This window comes from Anopheles merus, chromosome 3R (genome assembly GCF_017562075.2).
Source record: "Anopheles merus strain MAF chromosome 3R, AmerM5.1, whole genome shotgun sequence".
Lineage (NCBI taxonomy): Eukaryota > Metazoa > Arthropoda > Insecta > Diptera > Culicidae > Anopheles > Anopheles merus.
The window spans coordinates 38,976,708-38,994,638 of NC_054084.1; the positions used below are offsets into that span (position 1 = coordinate 38,976,708).

Sequence of the window (17,931 nt, forward strand, 5' to 3'; positions counted from 1 at the left end):
AAGCTCGATGATTTATGCAAAGCACGCAACCGTGCGTACCAAGTGGAAAGTGTTTTTCGAATAGATAACCCTAAGATTTATGACCATCGGTGTTGTTAAAAATTGTTAAAAAAAAAATTATACATATCCAAACAATTCAACCACCATCACCGCCACATCCCACGTCAATTGAAGTGAAGCAGATTTTAAACAAAAAATCCCTCTAGCTGTGTTCAGGATACGCTTTTTTCGACAGAAAGTCATAGAAGATTGCATTATTTTGATGAAAATGATTCAATTTCATAACATTTTAAACATAACTGAAGCTTAAAACGTATATAAACACGTTAGATGGCAAAAATACCAAAGAGAATCCCGATTTGTGCTCTTGTAAATTTTGCTCTGCGACCCTAATGACACTAGTAAAAAAAGGTAATCCATGGTATACTTCGACAATTGGTACATCGATATTTAGTTGTATCGGTAATGGGCACAGGAAAAAAAAAACAATAAAACGCTAGTATCCTACAGTGCACCTCTAAGCAAAATGGTAAGAGATGCCAACATCTTGACAATTTTTTTTTTTTAAAGTGATACTTAACTATCAGAATCGGTCAGCACGGAACTAATGAAGCACAAATGTGTAAAAATAATTATATATTAAGAAAAAAATCCATCCGGGGTTTCAAAACGTAAATTGACTGTTTTAAAGCAAAAATATTGTGCGTTATAGCCATAATTGGTGTAAAAGCCACTTTTATTACACTTAACCTACGCAAACATTATTTTTCATAGAAGTTACAGATGATGCATTTAATCAAAACACCACTTTTATTGGTATTCTTCCTTTGATTTAAACCATCATTACCCCAACTATTAACCCCCCATTCGAAACAACTGTTAAAATCTATTTCTCTTTAATAGTTTCAAGTAGTCATCCTTCAATTAATTATATATTCACCGTTTGACCTGCTCGAGCATCATGGGGGTGCCTATCGTTGCTGATGTCCAATGAAACGCTTACTTACCGACTACATGTTAAATTGAATACCCCCTAAAGAGATACCATTATAATTCTACCCTTCTTGCATGATATAAATAGAGCATATGTGATCAAATTTCAATTTAAAAAAAAAGTTTTTTGCGATGTTAAAAATCAATACCAGTTTCGGTCATTCTCTCCACATTGTGCTGCTTTTCCAGTAACATTCATTTGCTTCATTCGCACAAAACGTAAAAACAATTTCACCAATCAACATTGTCCATACGGAAGTTATTACCAGCAGCTGGTGAATGAGTTTGCGTGAAATCTAATCCGCAATTTTTGTAGCCTCTTTTTCTTATGATATAGCAAGAAAAGCTTGCTGGGTGGTATTCTTTGCAAAATGGAAAAATAAGCACATATCGCTCTTGTGTTCGCGTGATTTTCCATTTCCATTCACCATATTGGAGTTGGTAGTTAGCAGGGGTAGTAAGGCTCTCTTGCTCGATCAGGCTACATGTATTTTATAGATTGTAATAATTTTTATAGCACAAATAGTCGTTGCCGATGTAAAATATGTAGAAAAGATTGGATTTCGTTTGCATCGGCATGTACCACACGATACTTTACGATTGGTAAGCAGTTTTAAGTTCCATCTTTTTGACTGAAAATTGGTCTAACTGGGACGAGTGGTACTTGTACGGAGTGACGATGTGAGTTGGGAAAAATATCAATTTCTATTCCAAAGGTTACCACCGGACGGTTGCTTGTAATAAATTCACAGAGTTGGTCGTTTTGTAACTATTAGATGCTTGATTCAATGCAATGCCTTGGTTCAATCCTACTCCTTATCCCACACCGTATCAAGATGTGTATGGCTATTCACCATGCATGGCTGAATGCACCATGTATGGCTATTCACCTGCTCGAATAAATGTTGTTCATGAAATCTGGAATTTCTTACACAAATTTACACCAAACGGATTGAACCGGCATCTCCATATCGAGCTGCGCCCATCAGTTATGCAACAATATGTTGCATTGCCCTTTCATTATCCTTTTTCTGTGTTCGGTACCAATCCCCCATCGTTCCTTCGAAACGCATTCTTTCCCAAATTTCCATGCAACATATTGCTCATTTTGGAGTCTTAGACTTCTTGCCAATCCACCATCTGGTAACGGATTGAACCGGCATCTCCATATCGAGCTGCGCCCATCAGTTATGCAACAATATGTTGCATTGCCCTTTCATTATCCTTTTTCTGTGTTCGGTACCAATCCCCCATCGTTCCTTCGAAACGCATTCTTTCCCAAATTTCCATGCAACATATTGCTCATTTTGGAGTCTTAGACTTCTTGCCAATCCACCATCTGGTAACGGATTGAACCGGCATCTCCATATCGAGCTGCGCCCATCAGTTATGCAACAATATGTTGCATTGCCCTTTCATTATCCTTTTTCTGTGTTCGGTACCAATCCCCCATCGTTCCTTGGAAACGCATTCTTTCCCAAATTTCCATGCAACATATTGCTCATTTTGGAGTCTTAGACTTCTTTCCAATCCACCATCTGGTAGAAAGGTGGGGACATAAACGCAAACAAGCTGAGAAAACCGAATGAGACGACGATAGCCCATCGATTTTATGCAAATTTATGCAGCCCACGAATACCAGGCACAGGGCTTTAACGAGAAGCTTCATCGTTATCGCTCCTCACTGCGGCCAGCCTATATCGATTGTGAGGCTCTTGGGTAAGCCACACAACTCTCGTGATGGTTGGATTATCACCCAAATTACAGCTTCTCCGTGAAAGGGCTCTGAAAAGGAACGTACGGTCTAAGGAGTCATGCAATCGCTTTAGTTTGTGTATCATTCTGCCGTGCCGTTGGTAAAGCCGGCTGGTGAAAATTATGTGCAAACGAAAGGAAAAATGACCAATTTCAAATGATCAGATTATGAGCATTCCAATCCGTTGCCTTCCTGCCTGTCTGCGGCTTGTGATTTCGGTAAAAGCCCAGAAATTTGATGAAGAATGTAAAGTATGCTTGGCCTACCCCTTTGTTAGTCATACCTCCCCCTTATCACACCGAAAGGCAAGCATGGGGACACTGTGTATCACCTCCTTTGAAGTTGTTGGACATCCTGAACTACACTGCATTGTTCATATCTGGTATATTTCTTAGAATATTCGACGGCATCATTAACCACGTCACATGTTCTGGTTTCATATTTTATAATTTAAACGAAACAGCGCTATGAATCACTGTGTTACAGACATATTTTCTAAGTAACATGCTTTTGTCATACTTCAATACAAAGGGGTTAGTAAGGGGTATTATTCAAGAATTATAGACGATAGTCATCCTGTAAGCCGATCTCATGGTACAGTCGTCAACTCGTACGACTTGATAACATGTCCGTCATGGGTTCAAGCCCCAAATAGACCGTGCCACCATACGTAGGACTGACTATCCTGCTATCGGGGGTAATCCAAAAGTCACTGAAGCCAACCCCACAAGAGGTACAGGCAGGCCTTGACTGACATCGGTTATTGAGCTAAAAGAAGAGTCATCCTGTTTTCACCAAAGGCTGTAATGAAATGTACATCCAGTGGCATATAGTATTCAAAAAATATAACTGTTTATAACATAAAAATACTGATCAAAATCAATGCATATGCTCAATGAGATGTTTAGTCTTGAATGTCAATTTTAGCCTTTTCCCAGGGGCCAATATCGAGATTTTCTTCGAAAATATTGCACTTTTCTTGGACATTCAATTAAAGTTTGCATCTAGCATCTAGCATATCTAGCTGCCAACATTTCCTTTTTCCAGTATGAAATGCTATCATCTAGCCTTTTAAGTGCACTTTTTTACAATCTATAAATGTCAATCAATTCAGAAGAATATGACACTTTAGAGCATGTATGAGATTAGAATGCGGAATTAAAAGTTCCATCACTTGTATGTAAAACTCGTCGATACATGCCTCTTTAATCGTTTCAATTGCATAATATATTTAGGGGCCGTTTTGCAGCCCTATTTTTTTATTTAATTGTCTCCAGTGGGTGTGTCTGTCAACTAGTGATAGCTGACAGACACACTGTACTGGGTATAGGCGTACGCATCCGTAAGCTGTAATGCAGTAAGGTTGACCCGGATTATCAGCATTTGTGAGAAAGCATAAGCGATTCCGAACGGTTAGTACAGCCGTTCGGGTCGGGTCGGGTCAAAGAAGGCCGTCGGGTCAAAGTCAATACCCAACCCGAACTCGTTGCACCTAAGATTTTATTACGACTCAAACTTAGCGCACGTTCTGCACTCACGGTATCGATTTCAACAGGTTATAGACCAGGGTCGGGTCGTGAAATGAATCATATGAGCTTAATAAGGACATTAAAATTAAAAATCGTTATATTCGGCATAAGTGACGATTTGTATTGAACTGTAACTGTAACGGCTGGAATTTAGAACAACTTAAATGTCCATTATACCACTTAAATCAAGGAGCCATAGTAAATTTCAGTTGTAAAATATGTTAAATTGTCATATTTTTCCTATCCATCACGAGAGAGTACAAATTAAATGCGAGATATCATAGGAGAATCATTTGTAAAAGCCCCACTTTACATGTGTTACATGTGTGCCCCACGCGGAAAGCTTTCCAATCCCAACCCCTTCAACACGCTCCTTTATTCCGCCGCGGAACAAGCAAACTGGATCAACTGGCCCGCAAAGTCCAGCAATAGTATAGCTTCCTGAGGAGTAAAATTTTGGGGTAAAATTTGCACCGCACCGACGCATCTGCTGGAACGCTTTTGACCAGCTTAGGCAAATGTCAAGCTGAAAAATAACCCGAGCGATGACATGCGAAATAATCAATCATTATTATGTTCTGTCTGATACCGTGCAGCCCAGTATGATTGGTTTATACAAACAGATAAGAGCCACAATGCAAACAAACCCACACATACATACATAGACACATCGAAACGGGCTACATCGTTCAGTTCAACCGTGTTTGACCTAACTTAATTTCTATGGATGGCGGAATGCGAAACGATTGGTGGCTCAGCGCAAAGGGGTTCAGGATGCACTCAAGCAAAGAGGATAAAAAACAGAAATTCCAAACGAGAAATGCTGTTGGACATTGTTGGTATCTGTTTGGCAGGAATGAAGCACTCGATGAACAGTAATTGATAAAGAATTAATCCAATGAAAGAAGATTGCCCATCTACAAAAACGGTCCAACTTTAACAAGAAATTTAAAGCGACTAATCTACTAATGGAACAAAATCAATTATACTGTTAAATTTTTGATTCAAACGAAAGTTTTGATTCAATACAGCATACGTTAAAATATTGAATTAAATTTATTTCAAAATAAAAACTAGCAACTAGCTGCACCGGCAGCATTCTCAAAAGGGGCATGAATTCCAGCAGCATTTCTTTACCGCTGAGTACCATTAGTTTTGCTTTACTTCTTTATGTAGCATATAAAACTAGACCATAAAACACCCATCCCCAGGATCTTCAAATAAGTGTTTTTAAGATTCAGTAAAATAGTTCCAAGAAGATCCGGTTGCCACATAATTCATTTGTCAGCACGGGGAAACTTGGGGAAAGCAAGCAACTGATATCATACTATCACCCTCCGTAATGATTTGCCAACCATTTTCCTCACACCGGCCATCCTATGCTGTGTGAAATAACGAATGAGCTGAAAATGTTTATTTGATTTATGCTTTCGAAATGATCAGCTAGTAGTGCCTCCGTTCGCTCATTGACCCTATGGTGCTATGAGTTCGATTCTCGGCACCATCAGCGATAGCGAACAAAATTCAATTACAGCATCGAGGGATAATGCCACTGGGCCGCATAGAAGAACGAGGAAGTCACTGCCCGAATCTCACACCCTCAATAGGGTGAAGAATCGATGTATGCCTACCTGCGTCCGAATTATTTTGTGTATGTTTGTTCGACTGTGTACTTTTGGAAGTACAAAATTGCGCTTTTTCCAATTGCTTCTTCACTTCGCTCAAGCCACTTTCTTCCACCAATCTTAGAACCTGGTCGATAAAATCCGCCTGATCCTACTTATCACTCCAATCCCGACTGGTTTCCTCATATTATGGTTGATCAGATGGAAACCTTTTAGGAAAAAAGAACCGAATACAAAAACAACGTATCAACAAACTCATAGTATATGTCGACTGTTCAAGGTGTACGTATTGAATTAATTTTTTTTTCAAAATTAGACAAAAGCAATTTTAGCACTTAAAACAATTCTCTGAACAAGTCTTATTGAAATCCCGAGGCATCTGGCAGTGACGGTCGAATCTTTTCACCGTCGTCAATCATTTTTTCCCCACAGTCCGTCTAGGAATTAAAATTGCTGCATAATGGTAGGTTCATTGTTTCGATTCTTGGTAGTTTGTACAATATTTAAAGTACCGAAATATTTAAAACGAAGTAATGACGCCATGAACAGGTACACTTTTCGTGGAAAAGATGAAAGATTCAAATTTTTCACAGTTCGACGTGTTCCTTACTGCCATAACTCTGCATTGCAGGCAACACGCTCTATATTCATTAAAGAACATATTTTACCAAGAAGGTTAACGGAACAGCTATATTGTACTATAAGATCCGGATTTCAAAACCATTTATGTCAATATTGCAAAAAAAATGGAATTTTTAAAAACGCGTTTCCCTCGAAACACCACACGATTTGTTATTATATATAGCCTGTGTTTTTTACCTGTTAAGTGCGAGGAGGTGGTTTCTTGAAGGAACATATCAATAACCATAATGGAGCTACTGATGATTTTTTCAATAAAATATCGGTGGGCTCGGCGATAAAATGAATAACATGTAAAGGTCGGTATTGCAGGACGGGCCCACCTCCAAGTTAGCTTAGCATTCCGTTCCTGTCCAGATTTGACCGTATCACATACCGTTATTATTATGTCAAACATGTTGTGCTCTGTAAACACCGCCCCAGAAATCTATGTATTTGCATAAGCCAGCTTCGATCCCCTGCCAGCACCAACAACAGTAAAAAAATGGAATATCTTTCCAGTAAATACACAAAAACAGAAGATAAATTTCACACAAAAAATCAAACAAAAAGATCCCACAACGTACATCGACATTGATTTCATCATGCATAACCAACGACCATAACCGCTCTGGTAAATCAGAGTTCAAATGAACCTTGCCGACCTTTTTGGGCAAATTTCGGCCCGGGTCGTATTTAAAAATCCAGTCACCAAAGCCACTCTCAGCGAAACTTTCTATGGACCGCACACTGTCGAGCCGATTAAGCCAAAGTTCTTCGGAGCGGGTAAGTTAATGGCATTTTGGAAGCGGCCTACCAACCGACCTAAGAATATGAGGAAGAATGAGACCATAGTCATGAGCCAGTAATGTTGATATTGCCGTCCAATAAATCCATACTCCCCATGAGCACGTAGTCCCGAAGCCCGCCTTTCGCCCATGTCTTCTCACTTGCAGTTTCATTTCCTCAGCGACGATCCGCTGGATTCTGTTTACCATCTGCCCAGATACATGTCTGAATTCGCTTTTCTCGTTTGTTCCACGAATTTCTCTGTCCCTAATAAAATGAAACTAGATTATGCGGGTGCTTTAATTAGTAATTCCCCTTTCTATCTTATCTGAGGAGTAGTATTCCACGTGTGGATCGACCAGTTTTGAAGTGCTCCAAGTGAATGATAATTAAGTGTGTGTCTTTGGAGAGGTGAAGAGGTAGGTATGTGCTTAATTAATATGATTGTAAGAATCCACCCAATCTGATGGCCTAGATTGGTGGTTGGTTTTGTAAGAGAAAGCGTTTTCGTACAATATTTTCATTGTATTTTAAGATATCCTACAAATTTTACCTTTTTTAACTGGAACAAACGGAGCTATATTATGCAATAAAATTAGTTAAAGTCATTGAAATTCTATACTTAAAATTTGTATAAAAAATTTTTTGTAGATTTTAAAGTGATGAATTTTACAAAAGTTACATTAACAGTAGTTTTAAATTAAGTGAAAAAGCAGATTTTTAAATTCAGAATAACAGTGCACCACCTATATTTTGCGTGAAACAGTTCGCAATCCACCAATACTACCAACGATCCCGTCAACCAAATACACAACGCAACAGACACCCATAACGCAACAGTCCCTAGCCTCGATAACTAATGTCCACCTATCCAGATAAATGCAGTTAACTGAATCAAATTAGGAACAGGTTCTTTAAAAAAATAAAAAAAGGAAAAGACCAACACCCAAATTGATATAACGAACGGAAGATAAATCACCATCATCAATTAGATGCTCGTCCTGTACACCCACGCATGACTACCCTTTCGGGAACGGATGATGAGCTGTCCAATTACGTTTCTTCTCACCCAACCCAGAACTCATTGCGGTGAACGAAAGTGCTCGCGTTCGTTGCGAAAGTTGTTGCTGACCGTGTGGTTGAAAACTGTGACAAGAAAGAAACCGAAATGAATATATGAGAGCGACTGTTCACCAAAGAGTAATGCAAGAAGTACGGTACCATTCCGCCAAAGCAATCTTTCCCCAAACCATATCTAAGTTTTCGCCGGTATTGCACTTAAATCCAATTGCATCATCAGATATGGAAATTGTCCACCTCCCATGCTCAAAATATTATGTGTTGGAGCAAAGGATGGTAAGCATAAGAAACAACCCGAAAAGCTCATCGCATCATTCTTTCACCAATGATGGAAACTATTTTATATTTCGCAACATATTTTCCCGCTGACTGTTTCCCTTCCATCTTAAAGAGCATTTCCTAGCCTCAGGCCCAGGGCAGCAGTTCCTTTCTCTTCTTTCGTGCTTAATGCAACGATCAATTCTTTTTAACGTGATAACAGAAATACATACCATTATACTGGAAACTCCGGAAACTCCCGGAGTGGGAGTGCAGTGAGCTTCGGTGTGGAAAGAAAGCTTAAAATATTAGACTTTCCTTTTATTCTTGCTTCAATCGACGACATGTGCCCTTGGACACGAAATTGCAACTTTTGTTTTGAGGAGCTACGGTTATAAAAAATATAAATGCAATTGTGCTTGTGGCTGTGTGTTGTTTATGGAACAGAAAAATAAATAATCATGTCTTGCAGTTGGGATGTTGAAGGCACGTGATGCTCGATTAGGTTGTTATTTTTTTAAGCTAGCAGGTATTGAACAATGGGTGAAACCGCTACAAAACGAAAGCCTTGTGAAAAATTGAAGGATTTGTACGTGGTGCTAATGACTCAGTTTTTCAATAAGATACATGTAAAAGTTATCGTCAGATAGAAGGAATAATAACTACACTTCTGATTGAGCAATATAACAATAAACTGGGTGATCGTATATTTTTAAAGCAATTTCACAAAGCACATGGAAGATTACAGCTAGAAAATTATTAAACTTGTTTCCTCTTATTTATCAAGCACTCATTCAACAGGCCCAAACATTTAATTTTATATTTATCTCAATGTTTATCGTGAGTTTATTGAAAAAATATAAAAGCCCACTTTCCTGCTACTCGCTCGTGTAACTCTCCCAGAGGACAGAGAAACATGCGATTCAATAATCATTCAAGTATTAGCCTATCATTCGCGCTGATGCGCTAATGTGTGATCACCAGCTTATGCAGCTTTCTCAATAGATTCTATTATATTACTCTTAGGCGCGATTATCACATCACTAGCTATAGATAGTTGCGGGGACACGTCTTAATGAACGGCCGTACAACAAAACATTATTCTATACCAAAATCGATAAGCCTCGCACTCGGCGTGTTCTGTTTCTGCATCGGTCGCATGAAGGGAAGCAGATGGGTTTCTGATTGCTTGAGAAAAAGAGAGAGAGACAGAGAGAAAGAGAAAGAGAGAGAGAGAGAATAAAAGAGAAAAAGAGAGCATGCAGCTGTGAAAAATAGTACAAATTGTAAGAAAGTGTCTTGCGCGACGCTAAATAACAACATTATCCGTCGAGGAGGTTGCCGAAGGCGATTTTATGTCGCTTTAATAAAATGTCTTGATTTCGGTTGACCATGACGTGTGGATGATACATTCTCAATTATTCACCCAGCTGATCGGGCGTTATCTTGTTAGATGTGCCGTGGCTAGTCGCATTTGTCTACCAAATCTTTACTTTATCTGCCAGATCACGCTTTTTATAACCAAAGCATCCTTCCAAGAGTGCAGTTGAAATAATAGACATCGATGATGCTGGCGGTGATATGGGTAGATTGATTGTAGATAACATGGCAGATTAGTCATGTAACGTTTGTTCTCATATTTCATGCTCAACAAAAGATCCCATGGTCGCAAATAGCATTCTCAACATATTGTCATTAATTTAAAGTGTCATGGAGGCGCCTGGTGCTTTATCCTTAAATGGGGGTGATGGTGTACTGGTTCCATCGGATGGTTTGATCACGGATAGCCAACATAATAAAACGAGGCGAAATGACTGCTGGGAATGATGGAGGAACAAACCCTGTGTTAAATACAAAGAAATAGAGAGAGAGAGAGAGAAAGAGAGAGAGAGAGAGAGAGATAGAGAGAGAGAGAGAGAGAGAGAGAGAGAGAGAGAGAGAGAGAGAGAGAGAGAGAGACGTTCTGTTCGGAAAACGAAGCAAGGTTTTGCATTTTGTTTTAAATTCCGTCTAGCTGCAGTAACTTGTTACTAATTACTTACAATATGTTTCTGAGTTATTCAGTAATTAGCAATTAATACGAGAAGCCAACGATATTTTAAGATGTGTTTGACAAATGCATGGTGGTACGGAAAAGGCCTTCGATTCTTGTTATAGTTCTTGGGTTCTATTCATCTATGAGTACGAGAGAAAAACAACATCCAAACCCCGTTGTATTTAAATCCGTCGTTCTGTCGCTCTAAGAGGACATCGAGACCCAGAATCAAGTGTCCTGACCTAGAAATAATAAAGATGTTTAACCTTGTACGTCGTTGAAAGGTATCTTTTTATCGTAAAATTTAAAACTGTAAAGTAAGTTGCAAGCATCACCGGACAGTATTTATCAGCATAAAACTAAATGCAAGACGATATACAATAAGAAGTTCCAAATTAAACACGGATAGTGAAATTTTTTTCTTATCAAATTTTGAGTCGTACCAATTTTCCACCTGATGCTGTGGTGTCTCAAGGCATGGCGTACATGGTTAGCGTTGAAATGAACGTACGAATCGAAGTCAGAAATAATGCTAGTAGAAAATGGCTTTTAAACTGTTTCAAATTGTGCTGCATTTCTCGGAACGGCCATGGGAAGGACAGGGAAGGGAGGCCCAACACTAGCCATTGTGTCATGGTACCGTGGCGATTCCGTGTGGCGATTGCAATTGCACCGCATCACCATCTCAGCTGGAACGCGCGAACACCGTTCTTTCGCTGTTCGATGGATATCTATGTTTTGATTTCGGATTTATTCAGAGCGCCAATGCACATACAGACAAACCGTCACCGGCACAAATTTGTAGGATGGGTAGTGGGATGTTCGAGTGGGTCGGCGAGGGTTTCGGAAACGAGCGAATAATGTGTGTGGTTTTTATTTTTTTATTTCTACTTAGTGACATTTTTTCTGTTGCATTTTCCCCTTCGTTACCGTGTTTGATGCGACATCTTTGTCTATCCACTTTTTATACGTTGTGTAACTTCGCATTGCAATTACCGTGGTTGGAGACCGTAATGGAAGCAGGAAATCGAAATTTACCGTTACCAGTTCTCCATTAGTGGTCACTGATGTTCGGAGGCCTCCGGTCTAGACCCGGTTGAGTGAGTGACATATGCGACTACTGTTAAGATACTGGATGGAACATGATACTACAAGCAAAATTAAAATATTCTTTCGTTTTTCATGTTGTTTGCTATTTAATCTCCTCCAGATAGATTCCAATATTATAACACTTTTCTTTGTGAATGAAGCTGTATTTATATTTGATGTATTTGATATTTGGTGTATGATATTCTTAGCGAACAGTTTACGAACACAGCTGTAAATAACCAACTGACAAGAACTGGATGTGTTTTGTCTTTCTTTCAGTTACCAAATTCATTAAAACAGGAACTGCCGACAAAAACGACTACCCACTCTATTTCGATAAGGTTTTCTATGAGGTGGACATCGACGAGAATGTCGAAATCAATCACAACTTTCTTAACGTCACCGCAAAGACGTACAATGAGGGTAAGTATTAATATATATTTTTTGTAAAATACTTAACAAAATGTCTTCAAAACCATGTCAAAACGCGGGGTTAGTTGTTGTTAAAGTATATACATTTTACTTTTAAAAAAATATTATGCCATTGGGAGACTCGTTAAGCCATTGGACTCATTTTCAGTTTGCCTTTATCTAGTCAGCAAAAATACACATAACAAAAAGTTAGCCATGTTTTGACAAGACGCATGACACTTTCAATTTGTTGGGTGGATGTATGTGTAGGTATGTTCGGTATTTGGGTTTGTTTGTTAATCTGTGCGTGAACCATAGCCATATTCTGTACTTGTTAACCTGTCTGCCATTTTAAAGAACAGTTTCTGCTAGCGTAGGAGGTGGTATCATCAGCTTTAAGGTTTTGATTTCGCTAAGCATGAACTAATTATGAAAAAGCGATATAAAGAGTGGGTCACATGCTTAAATAGTAAATGCTTTCCATTTACCACATATGTAAACGAATGGGAAGGTTTATTATGGTTATTGTAAGCAGACAAACTTAAAAACATAGAACAGACATAAAAAATAGAAAAAGAAAGAACTACAACATCTTATGGTCAATGAAGGTTGCCTATGCGACAGTTACAGAACAGTTACTGCACAAAAACCGTTTTTATGTATTTATTTGCTTTTCCTAGTTTACGCTAGTTTCCTAAACTGAACCAGCAACTACCTCTCGACTGCAAGTATGATGCGAAATATGCGGCAAGCAACTTTTTTTTTGCTTTTATATTTGAAACTTGATGAGATGGGATGGCGTAGGTTCAAAGAGGCAGAAAAGACGGAAGACAAGGAAAAACGGTTGGATTATAAGCACGGAAAGCTTAGCACCTGGGTGGCATGGCGGTAACCGTAGCGTTGCTGCCTGCCTTCTGTTCGCAAAACTGGAAAAACACGCGTAAATCGATAGATGAAATCAAGCAGGTGACGCGATATTAAATAAATGTAGCCATTTCCACCAACAAGGAAGACGCTTTGTGGAAGGTTGAAATTAATTCAATAAGTTAATCTCTTTACGAGAGGCACTCAAGGCCATGACCATGATATGCACGCAAGAGCGATCAAGCTGATTTTTCAATCAGTTAATTTGAGCAATTCAGCTATGCTTGGCTGGTTTAAAAATATTGCTTTGGGGATTCGAAAAACAGCAAAGGAACAACCAGAAGTGGACATCTAGCATTGTTTCGTTTCTTCGGTTGTGGTGGTGGTGGTGGCGGTGGTTGTAGTGCCAAGTATCGTTACTCGTGCGTATCTTGGAATAACGTTTGACGTTTGGAATAACGTACGTTTTGAATACCATAACAAATTGTCAATAGGCAACGAGACTAATAAGGTCCCCTTTTGATGTGATTTAGAAATATTTTGATTTGTGGGGTGTTTTTGACAAGAATCGTTTTTTTTTTTTTTTTGGGACGGAGCACGCGTGCGTGCGTAGAACGACGCAAATTAATGACCATTTAATTAACTTAGGTCTTATCTTTGCTTTACAACCTGTTAAACGCACTTATCCGTTCAACCATCAAACACGCTTAGAAGATTTGTTAGTAATGTAATAGCTTCTAGGAAGTGTGGAATCAAGTTATGTTATGAGGTGGGTAGGTTGTGATAAAGTCAAGCTGATTTTTCAATCGTTATTGATGCTAATGGTGTAATTATTTCGACGGATGTGTTCAGTACTTTTGATACTTTTAATCCTAAATTATTGTAGGCTCTTTTGATCTGACGTAACGACGATTTATTTAAGTGGCATTGTTGTCAAAACAGCCTAGACAGCCAGACAACCATCACAAGCCGCCCGACAAGACGGATGGAACCAAGCGCTAGATGGCCGCCTGCGATGGACCACAGAACCGAACGCTAGAGGGCCGCCACGACACGAATAAAAAAAACACGAAGGCAGTAGCGACAAAATAAGCGAAGGAGAGACACGGATTTTTTTTAATCGCATGACCAGTACCCTTTACTAAAATAAAGAAAAAACTAAGCCGGATTAAGGCAAATAAAGCGAGAACAACGCAGTTTTTTCAGTTCATTTAATTTTGAGTACTTCCATTAAAGAAGCCGAGTTGAAGCCTTCTAAGTCGTTTTCTTTTCACATTAAAGTTGATTAAGTCGCTTTTTCCACAGGCATTGTGATAAAACTTTCCACCGTTTGATGAAATTAACAATACCATTGATTGACGACAATTGCATTCAGTCGAAAATTTAAGAATTGTAAGTGCCACTTCTAACATCTCGTAAAATGCAGATTATAAATCATTATTGCAATTTCGCGCACTAACAGCTGACGTTGCTCCAGAGCAAAAGTTTAGAACTTCCATTTGGGACTTAATTACTAAAGTTCACGACTCTAGGATGTTTCATGGGTTTGTTAAAAGGTCATGCCATATTTCCACAAGGCAAAATCATTTTTTTTATTATTATTATAATTATTAATATTTTTTAATCTTGTTGTTCGAATAAGATATCTCATCTATATTTTAATGATTTCATATCAATGGCTTTTCTGTTTTGTTGATTAAAGTTGTCCAAGTAGTGGCAAGATATTGGGTTTCATGGAAGTGCAAAATTAGCCATAATATAACGCATGGCTGCTATTTTGACTGGTGTGTAATTTTTCACTTATTTTAATGCTTTTTTTAGTTACTAGATTGTTTCTATCTTTCGAATACCCATAAAGTTGGTATATGATGTAATCTGTCCATCGTCAATTGATGTAAAAATCAAAATAAATAAATAAAAATCCGTGTCCATCTTTCTATTTGAGTTTCTGTCTTTCCCACTTTGGTGTCAGGGTTACAACCAGAAAACAAGATGTTCTATTGCTTTTACTGCAAGATTTGTATTTTCGATCTTGCGCCAGTTTTTCACTTAGTAATTATGGCAACTCATTTATGTAATAGAACTTCCAAAATTATAACCAATGCAAAACAAAGAGCTTAAGATCCGCAGAAGTCAAAAAATATCTACAAGGGACCTCACAATTATACATTTAATTTGTTCGCGAAAGAATTCAAATAAAGTAGCATATATTATGCCAAAAACGTTCTCAAATGTGATGTTGAACGTGGAGTTTGGATGTTGCGTTGTTGAATTATTCGAAAATTAATCTTTTCATTTATTTACGAGAAGTGTCTATCTTTCCCGTAGTGGGCGTCTTTCCCTAACTTCCCCTTCATAGCAATCAAATAATGTTTTGTTATAAAATCGTTTATTTGTCACAAGTTTTTATAATTGTTACTACAACATGTATTGGGACTTGATGTCCCATTGGGATATCTGTTAATGTGATATTATAATACAAAAAAAGTATATAAATTAAAAATGACATATAAATAATAGTACATAAAATGAGTGTACAATTATTAAATCATTTAATACGAAAATAATTTGTTGTAAGCCCCCGTTGTTGGCAAAGTTTTTTTTGAAGCATGCAGATTGAATGAGTATTAAAAAAAGCTTTTTGATAAAAATTAATTCTGAATTGCATCTTGTATGCGATGCCTGTAACATTTAAATAAAAAGTACTTCACAATTAACATCAAACAAAGAATGGACCCCATATACCTAAAAAAAGGAATTAATTAAACCTGAGTTCATTTGAACAACAATGTAAAAATTTATCCTATCCTTAACACAAAATATCCGCAGGGAAACATTTATTATTACGTTACATTCATTTTTATGCACAAAACTGCACAAAAATCATCCATCACATTTTGAAATGTTTTTACAATTTCATTCATCAGCTAAGTGGTAAGCAACAAGGCTTCATTCATCTTCTCGAGTTGCTGCCAGCCATTCATCCTTACCAACCAAGGGCGCAATATTCTGCAGTGTGGGACGGAATAAAATTACTCCATAAAACTTAAATTTTGATTCTAACATATGCATACATTCCAAGATAGGCCGCGGGGCCATGGGGATTCTCAGCGCTCATTTTCGCAAGCACTCATGAGTGCTTTTGAGAAATCCTCGTTCTCAGCGTTTGTCGAATCGGAACAAAATCGGTTTTGAGAATCTTTGAGAATCCTTGAGAAAGTTGACGATGCAGCGATCGGCTAGCTAAAATATGAGCAATTGTACTATTTGTTTTTCGGTAATCACTTTGAAAAATGTATTCAATGTTTGTAATTAAAAAAAGGCGATTAAAAGCTTATTTTCTATTTAAAGCTTCAAATAAAGCTTGAGTGGCTTTTTCAGATTCTCAGGCCGCGGGGCCATGGGGCTTTCTCAAGCTGAGAAAACATTCTCAAACACTCATTTAAGTTTCTCAAGCACCCAAAACTTGTTCTCAGACGTGATCTCGTGGCCGTCGTCAATTTTTCTCACTCTGAGAAACTGATAAAGCCACTCAAATTTTATTTGGAAACCCAAGTGCCACAAATCCACTAAACGACCACTAAACGGCTTCTAAACGACTCAAGCACTCTACCTAAACGGAATATAGAAAGACTTCGTTTAGCAGACGGCAAACGACTCATGCATTCTAAAAATAGCAAAAAAACTGGTGGCGCCATCTGTTTGTGGGATACCCAACCAGTTGAGCTTCCTCGCTTGGATGAGAGCTTTCTCATTTCCTCTGTACTGTTGTATGGTTTCGCATTGAAGTTATGCATCGCTAGAACTAGAACGGCGATACGATTGTTTAAATACTAAACTCCAATGAAAACCACCAGTACTGAGGCAAGTGAGATTTGAGTAATGGTCGTTGGTGTTGATACCCATGTATCTGACCACACGACCATTCATATAGATTTTTGCTCGGAATGTTAGAAGGCTATATAATAGGTATAATAGCGAAACACATTGCAAGAAAAGGATAGCAATATAATGATGAGTTGTAATACGCCATCTATTGATCAAACCAATGAAGCTGTGGAGCATTCATTTTTTTATATGGATATTCAATTTTTCAGTCGTTTAAGCTTAATCTGTGGCGCTTTAAATAGAAAATATATTTTTGGTCGCATGTTTTTTTAAACTTTTTCAATTATAAATATTGAATACATTTTCCAAAGTGATTAACGAAAAACAAATAGCGCAATTGCTTATATTTCAGTTAACCGATCGCTGCATCGTCAACTTTCTCAAGGATTCTCAAAGATTCTCAAAACCGAATTTGTGTGTGTGTGTGTGTGTGTGTGTGTGTGTGTGTGTGTGTGTGTGTGTGTGTGTGTGTGTGTGTGTGTGTGTGTGTGTGTGTGTGTGTGTGTGTGTGTGTGTGGTGTGTGTGTGTGTGTGTGTGTGTGTGTGGTGTGTGTGTGTGTGTGTGTGTGTGTGAAGCACCGTCAAAGGTAGCAATAATTTCAACATGCGACACGTTCCTAGATGCCACAATTTTCCACTGCCAAACGCAACAGGCAAACTACAAGATGCTACGCGCGTATACTCGCCGCTATGGTCGTTCTCTCGCTTTGCAAAGAACGGGAGCTAATGTGAACATTCTTGAGAAGAGCCGTTCAAAGCATGTTCGGTTCGCAGGGAAGCACACACATAATACAGCTAGGTGTATTAATTATGTACCAATAGTGCAATATTTCAGATTGTTCCAAGCACTCGAGCTAAAAGAAAAGCACTCATCCTCACGATACATGCCCAAATTGGCTGTAGCAATATTTCAAAACGAAAAAAATTCGAAGAGTTGCTGGAAAACAGCTTGCAGAGCATAAGCTTCCTCTGCAAATATCCAAATTTTCAAAACAC

General features: G+C 38.3%; 1 protein-coding gene across 1 annotated transcript in view; it reads left to right on the top strand.

Moving 5' to 3' along the window:
• Positions 1-17,931, top strand: part of LOC121595661 (neural-cadherin-like) — a 171,224-nt gene that overhangs the window by 93,280 nt on the left and 60,013 nt on the right. Inside the window, exon 3 of the mRNA XM_041919795.1 lies at positions 12,052-12,195. Coding sequence (XP_041775729.1) covers positions 12,052-12,195 — 144 coding nt within the window. The remainder of the gene's footprint in view (positions 1-12,051; positions 12,196-17,931) is intronic.